General features: G+C 40.1%; 1 protein-coding gene across 1 annotated transcript in view; it reads left to right on the top strand.

Annotated features, from left to right (window-relative positions):
* The first annotated feature begins 342 nt into the window (after positions 1-342).
* LOC139749131 (uncharacterized) overlaps positions 343-19,118 on the top strand; it is a 93,680-nt gene continuing 74,904 nt past the window's right edge. The window contains exons 1-3 of the mRNA XM_071662752.1: positions 343-553; positions 16,093-16,279; positions 16,463-16,653. Coding sequence (XP_071518853.1) covers positions 391-553; positions 16,093-16,279; positions 16,463-16,653 — 541 coding nt within the window. The 5' untranslated portion in view covers positions 343-390. The remainder of the gene's footprint in view (positions 554-16,092; positions 16,280-16,462; positions 16,654-19,118) is intronic.

Here is a 19,118-nt window from a genome sequence, read left to right as displayed (position 1 = left end):
TTATAATGAATAACATTGTTGAAAATACTGCAAGGCGTACGGAAAAAAATCACTAGAATATTACACAATCTGACCGAAAAGATGAATACTGTTTAGAAAAAGCACCTATCTTTTTTCTTCTTCCTTCAAGGGATCTGTAGAACACCTGGTGCCAAGCTTGCCAACAGTATATTTAGTATTGGTGTTTTCATTAGAAATATTATTAAATGATCAGTGAGGAACGGATTGTATCACATTATATACAGTACATAAATAATTTCTTTTCTAATTATTTGTTTAAAGAGGACAGAGAGATATCGAGGTTTAATTTTCGATAGTAGATGGGTTGGCAGACTTGTGATGGTCGTTGTTTACCTTCCCCCATGTGTGAATGGGTCCGCAACGGTCGCTATGGCGGTCAGTTTAGATGAGGGCCTGATCCCTGACAGGCACAAGGAGCCACCCCCTCGTACTGATGGCCGAGTAGTAGATGCTAAAATGCCAACATTCACTATTTTTGACGCCACCTTTATGGCGATATCTATGGTGACTTTCGTAGTGGACATTGGTACAGGTGAGTGGGCTACCCATCAAACATTATTAATCACGTTAGTATGTTGAGGACATTTCATTTACTAAGTGATGGTAACACTATACTTTCTTGCCCTTATCTTTTGAGTTGAAGGCAATCATTGTTAGATTTATGCGAATTTTTATTCATATTGATATGCATTTGTCAGCGAGCCATGGTTTCAACATGTACATAGTAACACACAAACACACACACACACATTTCTTTCGTCTGTTTCCTTGCGCTACCTCGCAAACGCGGGAGACAGCGACAAAGTATAAAAAAAAAAAAAAAAAAAATATATATATATATATATATATATATATATATATATATATATATATATGTATATATATATCCGTAAAGGCAATGGAATGAACCACATCAGTCCCACAATGTGACATTACATAGTTTTGCTGTATATTTCATGCTCCACTTTTAAACTGAATAGATTGGTAACGTGATTAGTGCAAAGTATAACAAGAGATGTGTACATATAAGTGCCTGGTAAAGCATAAGTTTAGGGGCACCATGAAAATTACTAGTCTCAATGTAGAGGTACCATAGAAATATGGGTTTGGATGATCATATCGACTACTACATTATTGTCACTCATTCAGGGTTTCACTGTTCACAATTAGATGTTAATCAGCACTAAGTGCATAATGAATAATCCTTAGTATTTACTTTGAAGTTTCATGTATATCAGTCACTTTAACCCCATAAATATACCTCACTCAAACTTAACCAAAGCATAGAAATGTCCAACCTTACCTTGGAATTAAACTATTATATTAACTGAATGGCTTCTTGTATTCAATTAACCTGTTATTATTATTATTGTTATTATTATTATTATTATTATTATTATTATTATTATTATTAATAATATTTAGGGAGGCATAATTTGTTATGGCTACATTTTTTTCTATGAATAATAGTGTCAGGACAATGATGATCCTTTAAGATATGATGTAAAAGTAAGTGGAACAGTAGTTAGGCAACATAAAAGTAAGTGAAACAGTAGTATAGACCAACTGAATCTGAAAACCTACTTAACAAATAGGGGCTGAATTTTTTTTTAATATTCAGAATCATACTAGAACTATTAAAAAAAAAAATTGGTTATATGCATTTCTAGAAAGGAAATATATCTTCTCTATCTATGTTTCTGATGGCTATTCATACTTGGAACTCCCTCAAGGGGTGACCACAGCACTAGAGTCTCCATAGCAAGTGAATTCCAGTGCCGCTCTAAGCCCTTAGTGCCTCAAACTTAACAGGCCTCTGGCAGAGGGCAACTTTAGCGCAGTGCTTGCAGAGGCTCCTACCTAATGTCCCTGCTGACTACTACTACCTAATGTTCCTGTGTAATGTTCCTACCTACTACTGCCTAACGTTTCTACCTATACTTGTAGAACTACTGACAAAGACAAATCTTTTTGACTATATATATAAAACTGCCTGCATTCTTTGCTACGTTTACTTGAAAATATTTGATATACCAGTATAATTTCTAAATGAAAATATGGAACCTTATGATAGATCTTTGCATGTTTACATTCAGAATATTAATGCATCCATATTCTTTTCATTGTGTCACATGCTAAATACTTCAGTTATTCATGTATATATACAATTTTGAATTTAACACACAGAGTGAGTAACAAAAAGCTGTAATTTACATAAACGCTAATCCACTCAGAAGTAAACAGTCATGGTAGGTGCTCAAACAGCAAACACACAGCAAACAAATTTTCTACCCGTTGAATGCAGTTGTCATCATAGCATACACTTTTTTTGATTAACATCAAAAATATCATAATTATAGGTAGCTCTGAAAAGTTAAGCAAGCTTTTCTTAACTTTTGTTGATTTCTGGAAGTATTACTCTTTTGTCCCACATTTTTCTAGATTATCATAGCCCCAACTAACATTATATATTATCATAGCCCCCAACTAACATTATGTATTATCATAGCATAGAATTTTATGTTCCAAATCATGTTCCTCCAGTCTACATCTTTTTTGTAGTATAAGGAGTTTATATGCATTCCTCCAAATCCATACGTTATTTCTTTGGTACCAATAAACTGGAAATTTACCATTTATAACTATATTGAGTTTGTGCCATTATGATATTATATTCTTATTACATACACATGCACAGTCATGGTGTTAAACAAATATGTTTAGAAAAATTATGCCTTTTACACTGAAATTCATTATCAGGGATTGACTGGTTGTTAGGAGGATTTTAAGAGATTTGTTTCTTTATACTGAAAATTCTACTCAGAATAATTGTCAAAATATTACATCTTTCACATTGCATGTGTGCAAGACTGAGCTTGTGTGTATGAAGAGGGCATTGAAGGTTTCTTATGAAATATTTTAGGTCTTTATGTATCATCTACTATTAGTGTTCTCCATTTCCCTAGGATTACATAAGGAATATTGTGTGCAGTTGTTACAACTTCTGTCATTCTACCTTTCCTTCATTTTTCTGTTCTGACAGTACTATAGCTGTCCCTGTTAGTTCCTGTTTCTCCTTTAACTCCGTCTTGAAAGATTCTAACATTCCTTCACCCCCTAATGCTATGCCCCTCCCCATAATATCTTTTTAGACTATCTGAAAAACACTTCTTTCTTTGGACACAAGCAAGGCTTATGATCCTGATGGCATCCACCCCTATGTACTGAAAGAATGTGCCTCTGAACTTGCAACTGTGCTTGTTCGTCTGATTCATTTCTGTACAAAAACCAAAACTTCTCCTTGGAAGCATGCATTGATACATCCCATCCCTAAGAAGAGTGACTGTTCTGACCCATCATCCTATTGCTTTAACATCTACCATTTCTAAAGTCTTTGAATCCCTCCTCAACTTCCATATCCGTAGACACCTTGAAAATCACAGTTCTTTTTGATCACCAGTATGGCTTCCATAAGGCAAGATCCAGCGGTGATATTCTTTCCTGTCTTACTAATTTCTTTCATCATCCCAAAAGATTTTGGGGAATCATGCGTAGTTGCCCTTGACACATCCAAAGCTTTTGACAGGGTGTGATATCGTGGTCTCATCTCGAAGCTCCCCTCTTTTGGCTTCCCTTCCTCACTTTGCTCCTTCACATCTAGCTTCCTCTTTGGCCAATCTATATCTGTGGTTGTTGATGGATCAGCCTACCCCATTTTTTCCATCAGCATTGGTGTCCCTCAAGGTTCTGTCATGTCTCCTACATTTTTTCTCCTTTTTTTTCAATGATTTCCTTTCCACAAATAATCAAATGTGCTCATACACCAATGACTCAACACTGCATTCATCCATATCCTTCAATTCTGCTCCTTCTTCTCTCTCTCAATCTGCATCTCATCTTGACACAGCTTCCTCAGTAATCTCAGACTTGGACTGGATGTCTCAATGGGGTAGACAAATTCTAGTGAAGTTTAATGCCTCCATGACCCAGTTTCTGCCCGTCTCTATCGAAAACTCCTCAGAACTCTCGTCTCTCCTTTGACGCTTCTGTAATTCCACCTTTTGACTCAATGAACATGCTTGATATTACTGTAACATCCACTCTCTCTTGGAAATCTCACATTATGGGAATAGCTAATCCTGGCTCTGAGACTGGGTGTCCTGTTTAGGTGTTGAAATTTTTCTTCTGATCAGTTACTCCATTTATACATAGGATTGAGTCATCCTTGTATGGAGTACTGCTCTCATATCTGCAGTGTCTCATGCTCTGCATCCTTACATGACAGAGTTGAGCCAAAAGCAGTCCAATTTATTGAGCATCCCAGATTAACATCCAAACATGACACTCTTGTTTTGCGCTGCAATATGGGTTCACTTTCCCTCTTCTGGAGGTATTACTTTGGTTTTTGCTCCTGAGAGCTGGCTGCTTGTGTGTCCCTACCACTAGATTGACCACACAATACTTGGCAAGCTTCTGCATCACATAATTGATATGAGGCCATTGGCAGCTCAAGGGTGGGCCACTTTGCTATCTCCTTCATTTCCTACTCTTCAAAACCTTGGAACTCTATACCTTTTCATGTCTTTACCAATAACTGTGACCTGGTTCACTTTAGAAGACATGTTTTTCACTTCCTTGAAAATTTTAAATACTTTCCCTTGTCTTTTCATTTTCCCTCTCATTATTCTCCCATGTATTTCAGGCAAGGCTCAGCCTTGATGATAACTTTCGCCCATGACTGGAGCCTACAACATATGAAAAAAAAAAAATCCATAAGAGCTAGTTCACTTGGGATACCTCTCTTGGTCAGTTTTTTCTTCACATTCCTCATATTGTTCATCTTTTTTCACCCTCTGGTACATTAATGTGTTCCTCCAGATATCTTCTGTCATCCAACAATCTAAATGTATATTTTCTGTGGGATCGCTGTGCACACATGACCTTTAGGTAGATGGGCATGCTTATACAATGGTGGTTGTGGGGGCACTGAGGATAGCGTGGAATAGTCATATATAATTTATTGCTTGTACAATGTCATTTGGGTATTTGAACAGAGGTTGGAAAAATTAAACATCAAATAATGTTAGCTGCTGTTTCTTAGGAAAAATCAATCAATGTTGGCCTCTGTTGAAGGATTAATGATGGGAATTTTCATAAAGGTAAGAAATTTAAAGTTATTTTTTTTTTACTAAGTTACTGGCCAGAGAAAATATCATAATGTAGTCGCAGCATTATGTTATTTTATATTTTTTCTATCCTTTGGCTGCATGCCTCAACAGCCATTGAGTCAGTTTATTCTTGTTTGATGCATGGCTTGAATTTCATCCTTATCAGAAAATCATGCCTTTTTGCTGGAGCATGGTCATGCAGTTGAATTTTTATAAAGCAAAAAGCTATAGAATTCTCATTATTCCATTCAGCTGTAGGTCTGGAGGCTTTGCCTTTTCATTAACTCCACCCTGTATATCTTATTTCTGTGTTATTACTGCTATAAAAATGTTTTTTTTATTTGTCATACATTTTTGCCATTTTTTATAAGCTGTCATAATTATTCATATATTTTATTATACTTTGTCACTGTCTTCCGCGTTAGCGAGGTAGCACAAGGAAACAGACGAAAGAATTGCCTAACAAACCCACATACACATGTATAAACATACACGTCCACACACGCACATATGAATACCTATACATTTCAACATATACATATATATATATATATATTTTTTTTTTTATACTTTGTCGCTGTCTCCCGCGTTTGCGAGGTAGCGCAAGGAAACAGACGAAAGAAATGGCCCAACCCCCCCCCCCATACACATGTATATACATACGTCCACACATGCAAATATACATACCTACACAGCTTTCCATGGTTTACCCCAGACGCTTCACATGCCTTGATTCAATCCACTGACAGCACGTCAACCCCGGTATACCACATCGCTCCAATTCACTCTATTCCTTGCCCTCCTTTCACCCTCCTGCATGTTCAGGCCCCGATCACACAAAATCTTTTTCACTCCATCTTTCCACCTCCAATTTGGTCTCCCTCTTCTCCTCGTTCCCTCCACCTCCGACACATATATCCTCTTGGTCAATCTTTCCTCACTCATTCTCTCCATGTGCCCAAACCACTTCAAAACACCCTCTTCTGCTCTCTCAACCACGCTCTTTTTATTTCCACACATCCCTTACCCTTACGTTACTCACTCGATCAAACCACCTCACACCACACATTGTCCTCAAACATCTCATTTCCAGCACATCCATCCTCCTACGCACAACTCTATCCATAGCCCACGCCTCGCAACCATACAACATTGTTGGAACCACTATTCCTTCAAACATACCCATTTTTGCTTTCCGAGATAATGTTCTCGACTTCCACACATTCTTCAAGGCCCCCAGAATTTTCGCCCCCTCCCCCACCCTATGATCCACTTCCGCTTCCATGGTTCCATCCGCTGCCAGATCCACTCCCAGATATCTAAAACACTTCACTTCCTCCAGTTTTTCTCCATTCAAACTCACCTCCCAATTGACTTGACCCTCAACCCTACTGTACCTAATAACCTTGCTCTTATTCACATTTACTCTTAACTTTCTTCTTCCACACACTTTACCAAACTCATATATATATATATATATATATATATATATATATATATATATATATATATATATATATATATATATATATATATATATTATCCCTGGGGATAGGGGAGAAAGAATACTTCCCACGTATTCCCTGCGTGTCGTAGAAGGCGACTAAAAGGGGAGGGAGCGGGGGGCTGGAAATCCTCCCCTCTCGTTTTTTTTAATTTTCCAAAAGAGGGAACAGAGAATTGGGCCAGGTGAGGGTATTCCCTCAAAGGCCCAGTCCTCTGTTCTTAACGCTACCTCGCTAATGCGGGAAATGGCGAATAGTTTGAAAGAAAGAAGAAAGATATATATATATATATATATACATACACAGACATATACATATATACACATGTACATCCATCATACTTGCTGCCTTTATTCATTCCCATTGCCACCCCGCCACACATGAAAGAAAACCCCCTCCCCCCACGCGTGCGTGAGGTAGCGCTAGGAAAAGACAACAAAGGCCACATTCGTTCACACTCAGTCTCTAGCTTCATGTGTAATGCACCAAAACTGCAGCTCCCTTTCCACATCCAGGTCCCACAAAACTTTCCATGGTTTACCCCAGACACTTCACATGCCCTAGTTCAATCCACTGACAGCACATCAACCCCAGTATACCACATCGTTCCAATTCACTCCCCTCCTTGTACGCCTTTCACCCTCCTGTATGTTCAGGCCCTGATCGCTCAAAATCTTTTTCACTTCATCCTTCCACCTCCAATTTGGTCTTCCACTTCTCCATATTCCCTCCACCTCTGACACATATATCTTTGTCAATCTTTCCTCACTCAATCTCTTTATGTGACCAGACCATTTCAATACACCCTCTTCTGCTCTCTCAGCCACTCTCTTTTTATTACCACACTTCTCTCTTACCCTTTCATTACTTACTTGATCAAACCACCTCACACCACATATTGTCCTCAAACATCTCATTTCCAACACAGGCACCCTCCTCCACACAACCCTATCTATAGCCCATGCCTTGCAACCATATAACATTGAACCCCTATTCCTTCAAACATTTTTGCTCTCCAAGATAATGTTCTCACCTTCCACACATTCTTCAATGCTTCCAGAACTTTCACCCCTCCCTCCACCCTGTGACTCACTTCTGCTTCCAGGGTCCCATCTGCTGCCAAATCCACTCCCAGATATCTAAAACACTACGCTTCCTCCAGTTTTTCTCCAACCCTACTGAACCTAATATCCTTGCTCTTATTCACATTTACTCTCAGCTTTCTTCTTTCACACACTTTACCAAACTCAGTCACCAACTTCTGCAGTTTCTCACCCGAATCAGCCTCCATTGCTGTATCATCAGCGAACAACAACTGACTCACATCCTAAGCCCTATCATCCAGAACAGACTGCATACTTGCCCCTCTCTCCAAAACTTTTCCATTCACCTCCCTAACAACACCATCCATAAACAAGTTAAACAACCATGGAGACATTGTGCACCCCCTACCGCAAACCGACATTCACTGGGAGCCAATCACTTTCCTCTCTTTCTACTCATACACGCCTTACATCCTGATAAAAACTTCTCACTGCTTCTAGCAACTTACCTCCCACACCATACACTATTAATACCTTTCTCAAAGCATCTCTATCAACTATCATATGCCTTCTCCAGATCCAAAAATGCTACATACAAATCCCTCTGTTTTTCCAAGTATTTCTCACATACTTTCTTCAAAGCAAACACCTGATCCACACATCCTCTATCACTTCTGAAACCACACTGCTCTTCCCCAATCTGATGCTCTGTACATGCCTTTACAGAGCATACATATACCCTCCCATATGATTTCTCAGGAATACTCAACAAACTTAAGCCTGTGTAGTTTGAACGCTCACCTTTATCCCCTTTGCCTTTGTACAGTGGCACTATGCATGCATTTTGCCAATCCTCAGGCACTTCACCATGGTCCATACATACATTGAATATCCTTACCAACCAGTCAACAACAGTCACCCCTTTTCCAAATAAATTCAACCGCAATACCATCCAAACTCACTCTTGCCGGATTTCATCTTCCACAAAGCTTTCACTCCCATTCTCCCTGACCCTCTCACTTTGTACACCACCCCGACCAAAACACCCTATATCTGTCACTTTATCATAAAACACATTCAGCAAACCTTCAAAATATTCACTCCATCTCCTTACTTCATCACTACCTGTTAATACCTCCCCATTTGCCCCCTTAACCAATTTTCCCATTTGTTCTCTTTTGTCTTATGGACATTATTTACCTCTTTCCAAAACATCTTTTTATTCTCCCTAAAATTTAATGATACTCTCTCACCCCAACTCTCATTTGCCCTCTTTTTCAACCCTTGCACCTTTCTCTTGACCTCCTGCTGCTTTCTTTTATACATCTCCCAGTCATTTGCACTCTTTCCTTGCAAGTATTGTCCAAATGCCTCTCTTTTCTCCTTCACTAACAATCTTACTTTTTAAACCCATCTCTCACTACCCTTTCTAATCTGCCCTCATTCCCCCTTTCTCTTGCCACATGCATCTTTTGTGCAAGCCATCACTGCTTCCCTAAACACATCCCATTCCTCGCCCACTCCCCTCATGTCATTTACTCTCACTTTTTGCTGTTCTACACTCAATCTCTCTTGGTACTTCTTGACACAAGTCTCCTTTCCAAACTCACTTACTCTCACCACTCTCTTCTCCCCAACATTCTTCTTTTTTGAAAACCTCTACAAATCTTCACCTCTGCCTCTACAAGATAGTGATCAGGTATCCCTCTAGCTACCCCTTTCAGCACATTAACATCATTAAGTCTTTCTTTACATGCATATCAATTAACACACAATCCAGTAATGCTCTTTGACCATCTCTACCCACTCACATGCGTATACTTATGTATATCTATCTTTTTAAACCAGGTATTTCCAATCACCAATCTTTTTTCAGCACACAAATGCACAAACTTCACCATTTCCATTTACAACACTAAACACTCCATGTACACCAGTTATACCCTCAATTGCCACATTATCCATTTAAATCACCCATCACTATAACCCAGTCTTGTGCATCAAAGCTGCTAACACACTCTCTCAGTCGCTCCCAAAACACTTGTCTCTCATGACCAGTTGCATAGGAGCCAATAATCACCTGTCTCTCTCCATCTACTTTGAGTTTTACCCACATCAATCTAGAATTTACTTTCTTATGCTGTCACATACTCCCACAACTCCTCCTTCCTTAGCTCTTGCCCTCTCACCAACCGCTGACTTTACCCCCAAGACTTTCCCAAACCACTCCTCTCCTTTTCCCTTGAGCTTCATTTCACATAGAGCCAGAACATCCAGGTTTCTTTCCTCAAACGTACTACCTATCTCTCCTTTTTTCTCATCTTGGTTACATCCATACACATTCCAACACCCCAATCTGAGCCTTCAAGAAGGATGGGCACTCCCCATTTGACTCCTTCTTTTGTTAACTGTTTTAGAAATTTAAATACCTATGTAGTGTATGACACTCCATACATATGACCGGAAAGAAATATGAATAAAGAAGTAAGAATGAAATATGAACTTTTTTTTTATGTTGAAGGCTCCAGCCACAGACAAAAGTACACATCAAGGCTGGCCCTTAATTGAAATAGAGAATTATGAAACAGAAAAGGAAGAGACTAGGGAAAGTATTTAAAAAATTTTGAGAAAGTGAAAAACCTGTCTTTTGAAATGTCATGGTTCAGTTATTAGGAAAGACTTGAAAAGGTATTAAAACGACCCACCCTTAAGTTGCTGATGGCTACACAATAATCATGTGATGCAGCAGCTTGCCGAGTTATGCGTGGTCCAGCAAGTGGTGGAGGCATTCAAGAAGCCAGCTCTTGGAAGCAAAAACCAAAGTAATACCATAGTATAGAAGAGGGAAGGTGAACCAACATTGCAACATAGGGCAAAGGAATCAAGTTTAGAAGTTAGCCTGGGACAGTTTATAAGTCGGACTGCTTTTGACTCAACACTGTCAAGTAAGGATGCAGAGCTTGAACCACCCCAAATGTGAGAGCAGTACTCCATACAAGGACGAATCAGTCCCATGTGTGAACAGAGCAACTGTTCAGAAGAGAAGTTTCAACATCGAAACAGGACACCCAGTTTCTTATGGGCAGACTTAGCTATTCCTATTCCTGTAATGTGGGTTTCCAAGAAAGAGTGGATGTTTTAGTAATACCAAGTATGTTCATTGAGTCTAGCTGTGGAATTACAAAACCGTCAAAGGAGAGACAAGAGTTGTGAGGAGTTTTCAATAGAGAGGTGGGTAGAAACTGGGTCTTGAAGGCTTTAAACTTAAGATTCTGTTCCCCACTGAGATATCCTGTTCAAGTCTGATTTTATTTCAGAAGCTATGTCAAGACGAGATGCAGATTGAGTGAGAGAAGAGGGGGCAGAATTGAAGGATATGTATGAATGCAGTGTTGAATCATCAGTGTATGAATGCATAGGATTAATTGTGGTGGAGAGGAAATCATTGAAAATAAGGAGAAAAAGTGTAGGGGACAGGACAGAATTGTAAGGGACACCTCTGTTGATGGAGAAAAGGGGGAAGGCTGATCCATCAACAGCCACAGGGATAGATTGGCCAGAGAGGAAGCTAGATAAAGGAGCAAAATGAGTTAGTGAAGCAAAAAGAGGGGAGCTTAGAGATGAGACCTGATGCCACGCCTTGTCAAAAGTCTTAGATATGTGAAGGATATGTACACATGACTCTCCCAGATCTTTCAGGGATGATAACCAGACATTAGTAAGATAGGAAAGAATATCACCACTGGATCTTGCATTATGGAAACCATACTAGCATTCAGAGAGAAGACTGATTTTTGTGGTGTTTAAGGATATGGGAGTTGAGGAGGGATTCAAAGACTTGGAAATGGTAAATTTCAAAGCATTAGGATGATAGTTAGAGGAGTCAGAACGGTCACCCTTTTTAGGGATGAGATGTATCAATGCATGCTTCCAAGGAGAAGGAAAAGTTTTGTTTTAAACAGAAATGGAACAGACAAACAAGCACAGGTGCAAATTTAGAGCACACTCTTTCAGTACATGAAGACAGATGCCATCAGAAAACTTCAGAATCATATGATAAAGCTGGTGGAGTAGCACTACTGAAGCAGAAGTTGTAAGGGTGTATGATAGAATGTAAAAGTAAATTCTAGACTTATATTGGTTAAACTGGAAGTGGATAGTGAGAGATGGGTGATTATTAGTGCTTATTCTCTTGTCCCAGAGAAGAAAGATCATGAGAGGCAAGTGTTTTGGGAGCACCTGAGTGAATGTGTGAGTAGTTTCAGTGTAAAAGACTGGGTATTAGTGATGGATTATTTAACTATGAAGGTAAGCAGTGTAGCAGTAGAAGGTATAATTCTGTAATGAATGGAAATGGTGAAGAGCTTGTGGAGTTGTGTGCAGAAAGAGCATTGGTGGGAATACCTGGCATTTTTAGATAATTTAATTGAAGTGTGTTTAAAAGAGAAAATTTTGGATATAGATGTGCTAAGAGGAGCAGCTGGTGGGTTGTCTGAGCACCATCTTGTGGAGGTGAGCATGAAGATTTATAGAGGTTTTAGAAAAAAAGGAAACAACATTGGGGAGAAGAGAGTGGTGAGAGTAAGTGATCTTGGAAGAGACTTATGTGAAGAAATACTCGGAGAGATTGAGTGTAGAATGGCAAAAGGTGAGAGTAAATGAAGCAAGGGGAGTGGGTGAGGAATAGGAGGTATTTCAGGAAGCAGCGCTGGCATGTGCAAGAAATGCCTAAAGCATGCAAAAGGTGCAAGTTGGCAGATTAGAAAGGGAGGTGAGTGGTAGGATTAAGAAGTAAAGTTGCTGTTGAAAGAAAAAAAGAGGCATTTGTGCAGTACGTACAGGGAAGAAGTGTAGATGATTGGTGTTGTATAAGAAAGTGGAAGGAGCAGGTTATGAAAAAGAGGGCAAGTGAGAGTTAAGGTGAGCAAGTATCGGCAAACTTCAGGGAGAATACGATGTTTTGGAAGGAAGTAAATAATGTGTGATGAAAGACGAGAACAAACGGGAACATTAGTGAAGGGAACAAAAGGGAAAATGATAACAAGTAGTGATGAAGTGAGGAGGAGATGGATTAAGTAGTTTGAAGGATTAAGTCTGTTAAACAACAGTGTGGGAGAGTTGGTGTGGTATGAGAAGTGAGAGAGTCATGGAGAGTCATCTGGTGAAGAAAGAAGAGGTGGTTAAAGCCTTGCATAAGATGAAATGTGGCAAGGTGGCTGGAGTGGATGGTATTGCAGTTGAATTTAGCAAGAAGCTAGGGTGACTGTTGTTCATTGGTTGTTAAGGATTTTCAACATGTGTGGATCATAGTGAGGTGCCTGAAGATTGGCGTGATACATTCATAGTACCTTTGTATAAAGGCAAGGGGGATGAAATTGAACGTTTAAACTATTTAGGTATAAGTTTGTTTAGTTTACCTGGTAAAGTTGTATGGGAGGGTATTGATTAAGAGGTTGAATGCATGTGCAGAGCATCAGACTGGGGAGGAGCAGTGTGGTTTCAGAATTGGTTGAGGATATGTGGATCCAGTGTTTGCTTAGAATGTGGGAGAAATACTTAGAAGAACAGATAGATTTATATGTGGCGTATTTGGATTTGGAGAAGGCACATGATATGGCTGATAGAGATGCTTTGTTGAAAATCTTAGGAATATACATATTGGTGTGGGAGAAAAGCTGCTAGAAGCAGTGAGAAATTTTTATCAAGGGTGTAGGGCTTATGTATGAGTAGGAAGAGAGGAGAGTGAGTGGTTCAAAGTGAAGGTTGGTCTTTGGCAGGGGTGTGTGATGTCACCATGGTGAGGGAGGTAAATGCAAGTCTAAGAAAGAGGGGCAAGTATGTGGTTTGTGGGGGATGAGAGGGCCTGAGAAATATGTCAGTTGTTATTTGCGGGGATGAGAGGGCCTGAGAAATAAGTCAGTTGTTATTTGCTAGTGATACAGCACTGGTGGCAGATTTGCGAATCTGCTGAAGTTGGTGGCTGAATTTTGAATTATACCCTCATGTGCCAAAGTACCCACTTTTGTATTCATATTACTCATTGGTAATATGGAGTGAGTATTTTGAAGGTTTGTTGAATGTGTTTGATGATAGAGTGGCAGATATAGGGTGTTTTGGTCAAGGTGGTGTGCAAAGTGAGAGGGTTAGGGAAGATGATTTGGTAAACAGAGAAGAGGTAGTAAAAGCTTTGCGGAAGATGAAAGCCGGTAAGGCAGCAGGTTTGGATGGTATTGCAGTGGAATTTATTAAAAAAGGGGGTGACTGTATTGTTGACTGGTTGGTAAGGTTATTTAATGTATGTATGACTCATGGTGAGGTGCCTGAGGATTGGCGGAATGCGTGCATAGTGCCATTGTACAAAGGCAAAGGGGATAAGAGTGAGTGCTCAAATTACAGAGGTATAAGTTTGTTGAGTATTCCTGGTAAATTATATGGGAGGATATTGATTGAGGGTGAAGGCATGTACAGAGCATCAGATTGGGGAAGAGCAGTGTGGTTTCAGAAGTGGTAGAGGATGTGTGGATCAGGTGTTTGCTTTGAAGAATGTATGTGAGAAATACTTAGAAAAGCAAATGGATTTGTATGTAGCATTTATGGATCTGGAGAAGGCATATGATAGAGTTGATAGAGATGCTCTGTGGAAGGTATTAAGAATATATGGTGTGGGAGGCAAGTTGTTCGAAGCAGTGAAAAGTTTTTATCGAGGATGTAAGGCATGTGTACGTGTAGGAAGAGAGGAAAGTGATTGGTTCTCAATGAATGTAGGTTTGCGGCATGGGTGTGTGATGTCTCCATGGTTGTTTAATTTGTTTATGGATGGGGTTGTTAGGGAGGTGAATGCAAGAGTTTTGGAAAGAGGGGCAAGTATGAAGTCTGTTGGGGATGAGAGAGCTTGGGAAGTGAGTCAGTTGTTGTTCGCTGATGATACAGCGCTGGTGGCTGATTCATGTGAGAAACTGCAGAAGCTGGTGACGGAGTTTGGTAAAGTGTGTGAAAGAAGAAAGTTAAGAGTAAATGTGAATAAGAGCAAGGTTATTAGGTACAGTAGGGTTGAGGGTCAAGTCAATTGGGAGGTGAGTTTGAATGGAGAAAAACTGGAGGAAGTGAAGTGTTTTAGATATCTGGGAGTGGATCTGGCAGCGGATGGAACCATGGAAGCGGAAGTGGATCATAGGGTGGGGGAGGGGGCGAAAATTCTGGGAGCCTTGAAGAATGTGTGGAAGTCGAGAACATTATCTCGGAAAGCAAAAATGGGTATGTTTGAAGGAATAGTGGTTCCAACAATGTTGTATGGTTGCGAGACGTGGGCTATGGATAGAGTTGTGCGCAGGAGGATGGATGTGCTGGAAACGAGATGTTTGAGGACAATATGTGGTGTGAGGTGGTTTGATCGAGTAAGTAACGTAAGGGTAAGAGAGATGTGTGGAAATAAAAAGAGCGTGGTTGAGAGAGCAGAAGAGGGTGTTTTGAAATGGTTTGGGCACATGGAGAGAATGAGTGAGGAAAGATTGACCAAGAGAATATATGTGTCGGAGGTGGAGGGAACGAGGAGAAGAGGGAGACCAAATTGGAGGTGGAAAGATGGAGTGAAAAAGATTTTGTGTGATCGGGGCCTGAACATGCAGGAGGGTGAAAGGAGGGCAAGGAATAGAGTGAATTGGAGCGATGTGGTATACCGGGGTTGACGTGCTGTCAGTGGATTGAATCAAGGCATGTGAGACGTCTGGGGTAAACCATGGAAAGCTGTGTAGGTATGTATATTTGCGTGTGTGGACGTATGTATATACATGTGTATGGGGGTGGGTTGGGCCATTTCTTTCGTCTGTTTCCTTGCGCTACCTCGCAAACGTGGGAGACAGCGACAAAGCAAAAAAAAAAAAAAAATATCTGACCTCTTTTGCATCAGAATTATTAACACACTGACTTCCTCTGAGAACACTCTCCTATCCATCATCTTTCTCATAGCCAGGTGCATAAGCAGTGATTATCACACATTTCTCATGATCCACTTTCATTTTTTACCCTGTCAGTCTGAAATTCACTCTTTCACATATTTCCACATCCCAAAGACAAAACCAGACCATTCATCCCCCTTACCCTTGAGCTTTGTTTCTTTATTCCTAAATGTTGTGGTGTTACTGAGGGTTCCACTCACATTTAAAGCTTTGAGTATATGGGGAACTAGGGTCAAATTATTGCTGAAGGGTGAAAAGTGGTATTATTCATATAATTCATCATTTATGATATATTTGCTGTACATTAATAAATTCTTTGTATTTTATTATTATGATTATTATCATTATCATTATTATCATTATTACTACTATTATTATTATTGTGTGTGTTTGATTACAGATCTGCATTTGGTGGCACGATACTTTATAGCAGGGTCACTTATCTGGGCAAGCCTCACTCTGAGTCTAGTTTTGATCCCTGCAATAGTAGTTATGGTATTGTCTCTGCGTTGGCATATTAGCGATGAGCTTCCTGTCACAAAAGTCTACTGGGCAGCTCACATCTGTTTGTGGGGCATAATGCATCGGTAAGTTTGTTTTTGGATGAATAGCTTTATCATGTGCTGTATTATAAGCTTTATTGAATGTAGGTTATGATGCAGCATTGGTATTTTGCATGAATATTACTTTGTAAAAAGACAGAATAACATTTTTGCATGGTAGAAGAAATTAGGGCCTCATTTTTTGAGACTGCATTTTCTATATCAAAGGTATGTGTTGATGTTCAAGACTGGGGTGAAGGCACGAAAAACTGAGGATTTAGCTGATTTTGATGATCTCTACCGTCAGCAGAGTGATGTGTGCATGTTGCGCATGTTTGAATCATTCATGGAATCAGCCCCTCAGCTAGTTTTACAACTCTATATCATGATGTCTTACCATGACTACCGTGCATGGACATGTGAGTACATAAAGTTTTTCATTTAATGGATTAGATTTATTGCCTCAACAATGCAATGTATTTGCCATAGGTAGCCTGTTGATATGCTAGTGCTTAACCTTCATCAAATGCCTGCACAGTTTCATTAGTTTTGTGTTAATGAACGGTACCTTGGGTATTGTCTGACATTGGTCTAATGTAATGTCAGTCACTGATCTTGGTAACTTAATGGAAGGATGGAGTGAAAAAGATTTTGAGTGATTGGGACGTGATGAACATACAGGAGGGTGAGAGGCATGCAAGGAATGGAGTGAGTTGGAATGATGTATACTGTGGTCAACTTGCTGTCAGTGGACTGAAACAGGGCATGTTAAACGTCTGGGATAAACCATGGAAAGGTCTGTTGGGTTTGGATGTGGATAGGGAGTTGTGGTTTCGATGCATTGCACATGACAGCTAGAGACTGAATGTGAACGAATGTGTCTTTTTTGTCTGTTTTCCTGGTGCACCCTCACAAGCAGGTGTAGCGATGCTGTTTCCTCTGTGGTGGGGTAACAATAGGAATGGATAAAGGCAATTCAGTATGATGAATGAATGAATGATATATTTTATTTTTATATTGTACTTAATCGCCATCTCCTGCATTAGCAGGGTAATGCAAGGAAACAGACAAAAGAATGGCCCAACCCATGCACATACACATGTATACACATATACGCCCACACGCGCACATATACATGCATATACATTTCAACGTTATTTTTTTTTTATTATTATACTTTGTTGCTGTCTCCCACATTAGCAAGGTAGTGCAAAGAAATAGACGAAAGAATGGCCCAACCCACCCACATATACATTTATATACATACACGTCCACACACGCATATATGCATACCTATACGTTTCAATGTATACATATATACATAGACATATACACATGTACATAATTCATACTTGCTGCATTTATTCATTCCTGTCGCCACCCCGTCACATATGAAATGACACCCCCTCCCCCTGCACACATGCGAAAGAATGGCCCAATCCACCCACATATACATTTATATACATACACGTCCACACACGCATATATGCATACCTAACGTTTCAATGTATACATATATACATAAACATATACACATGTACATAATTCATACTTGCTGCATTTATTCATTCCTGTCGCCACCCCGTCACATATGAAATGACATCCCCTCCCCCTGCACACATGCGAGGTAGCGCTGGGAAAAGACAACATTGGCCACATTTGTTCACACTCAGTCTCTAGCTGTCATGTATGATGCACTGAAACCACAGCACCCTTTCCACATCCAGGCCCCACAAAACTTTCCATGGTTTACCCCAGACGCTTCACTGGCTCAATCCATTGACAGCACGTCGACCCCACTATACCACATCGTTCCAATTCACTCTATTCCTTGCACGCCTTTCACCCTCCTGCATGTTCAGGCCCCGATAGCTCAAAATCTTTTTCACTCCATCCTTCCACCTCCAATTTGGTCTCTCACTTCTTGTTCCCTCCACCTCTGACACATATATCCTCATTGTCAATCTTTCCTCACTCATTCTTTCCATGTGACCAAACCATTTCAATACACCCTCTTCTGCTCTCTCAACCACACTTTTTATAACCAAACATCTCTCTTACCCTTTCACTACATACTCGATCACACCACCTCATGCGTCTTTTTGTCCTCAAACATCTCATTTCCAACACATCCAACCTCCTCTGCACAGCCTTATCTATAGCCCATGCCTCGCAACCATATATCGCTGTTGGAACCACTACTCCTTTAAGCATACCCATTTTTGCTCTCTGAGATAATGTTCTTGCCTTCCACACATTCTTCAACGCTTCCAGAGCCTTAACCCCCTCCCCCACCCTGTGACTCACTTCCGTTTCCATGGTTCCCTCCACTGCCATATCCACTTCCAGATATCTAAAACACTTCACTTCCTCCAGTTTTTCTCCATTCAAACTTACCTCCCAATTGACTTGTCCCTTAACCCTACTATACCTAATAACCTTGCTCTTATTCACATTTACTCTTGGGCTTTCTTCTTTCACACACTTTACCAAACACAGTCACCAGCTTCAGTAGTTTTTCACCGGAATCAGCCATCTGCGCTGTATCATCAGCGAACAAAAAGTGATTCACTTCCCAAACCCTCTCATCCAGAACAGATTGCATACTTGCCCGTCTCTCCAAAACTTTTGCCTTCACCTCCCTAACAACCCCATCCATAAACAATTAAATAAGCATGGAGCCATCACGCACCCCTGACGCAAACCAACACTCACTGGTAACCAATCACTTTTCTCTCTTCCTACTCGTACACGTGCCTTACATCCTCGATAAAATCTTTTCACTGCTTCTTGCATCTTGCCTCCCACACCATATACTCATAATACCTTCCACAGAGCATCTCTATCAACTCTTATCATATTCCTTCTCCAGATCCATCAATGC

This window comes from Panulirus ornatus, chromosome 6 (genome assembly GCF_036320965.1).
Source record: "Panulirus ornatus isolate Po-2019 chromosome 6, ASM3632096v1, whole genome shotgun sequence".
NCBI classification, from domain to species: Eukaryota; Metazoa; Arthropoda; class Malacostraca; order Decapoda; family Palinuridae; genus Panulirus; species Panulirus ornatus.
This window is presented reverse-complemented; position numbering and strand designations above follow the sequence as displayed.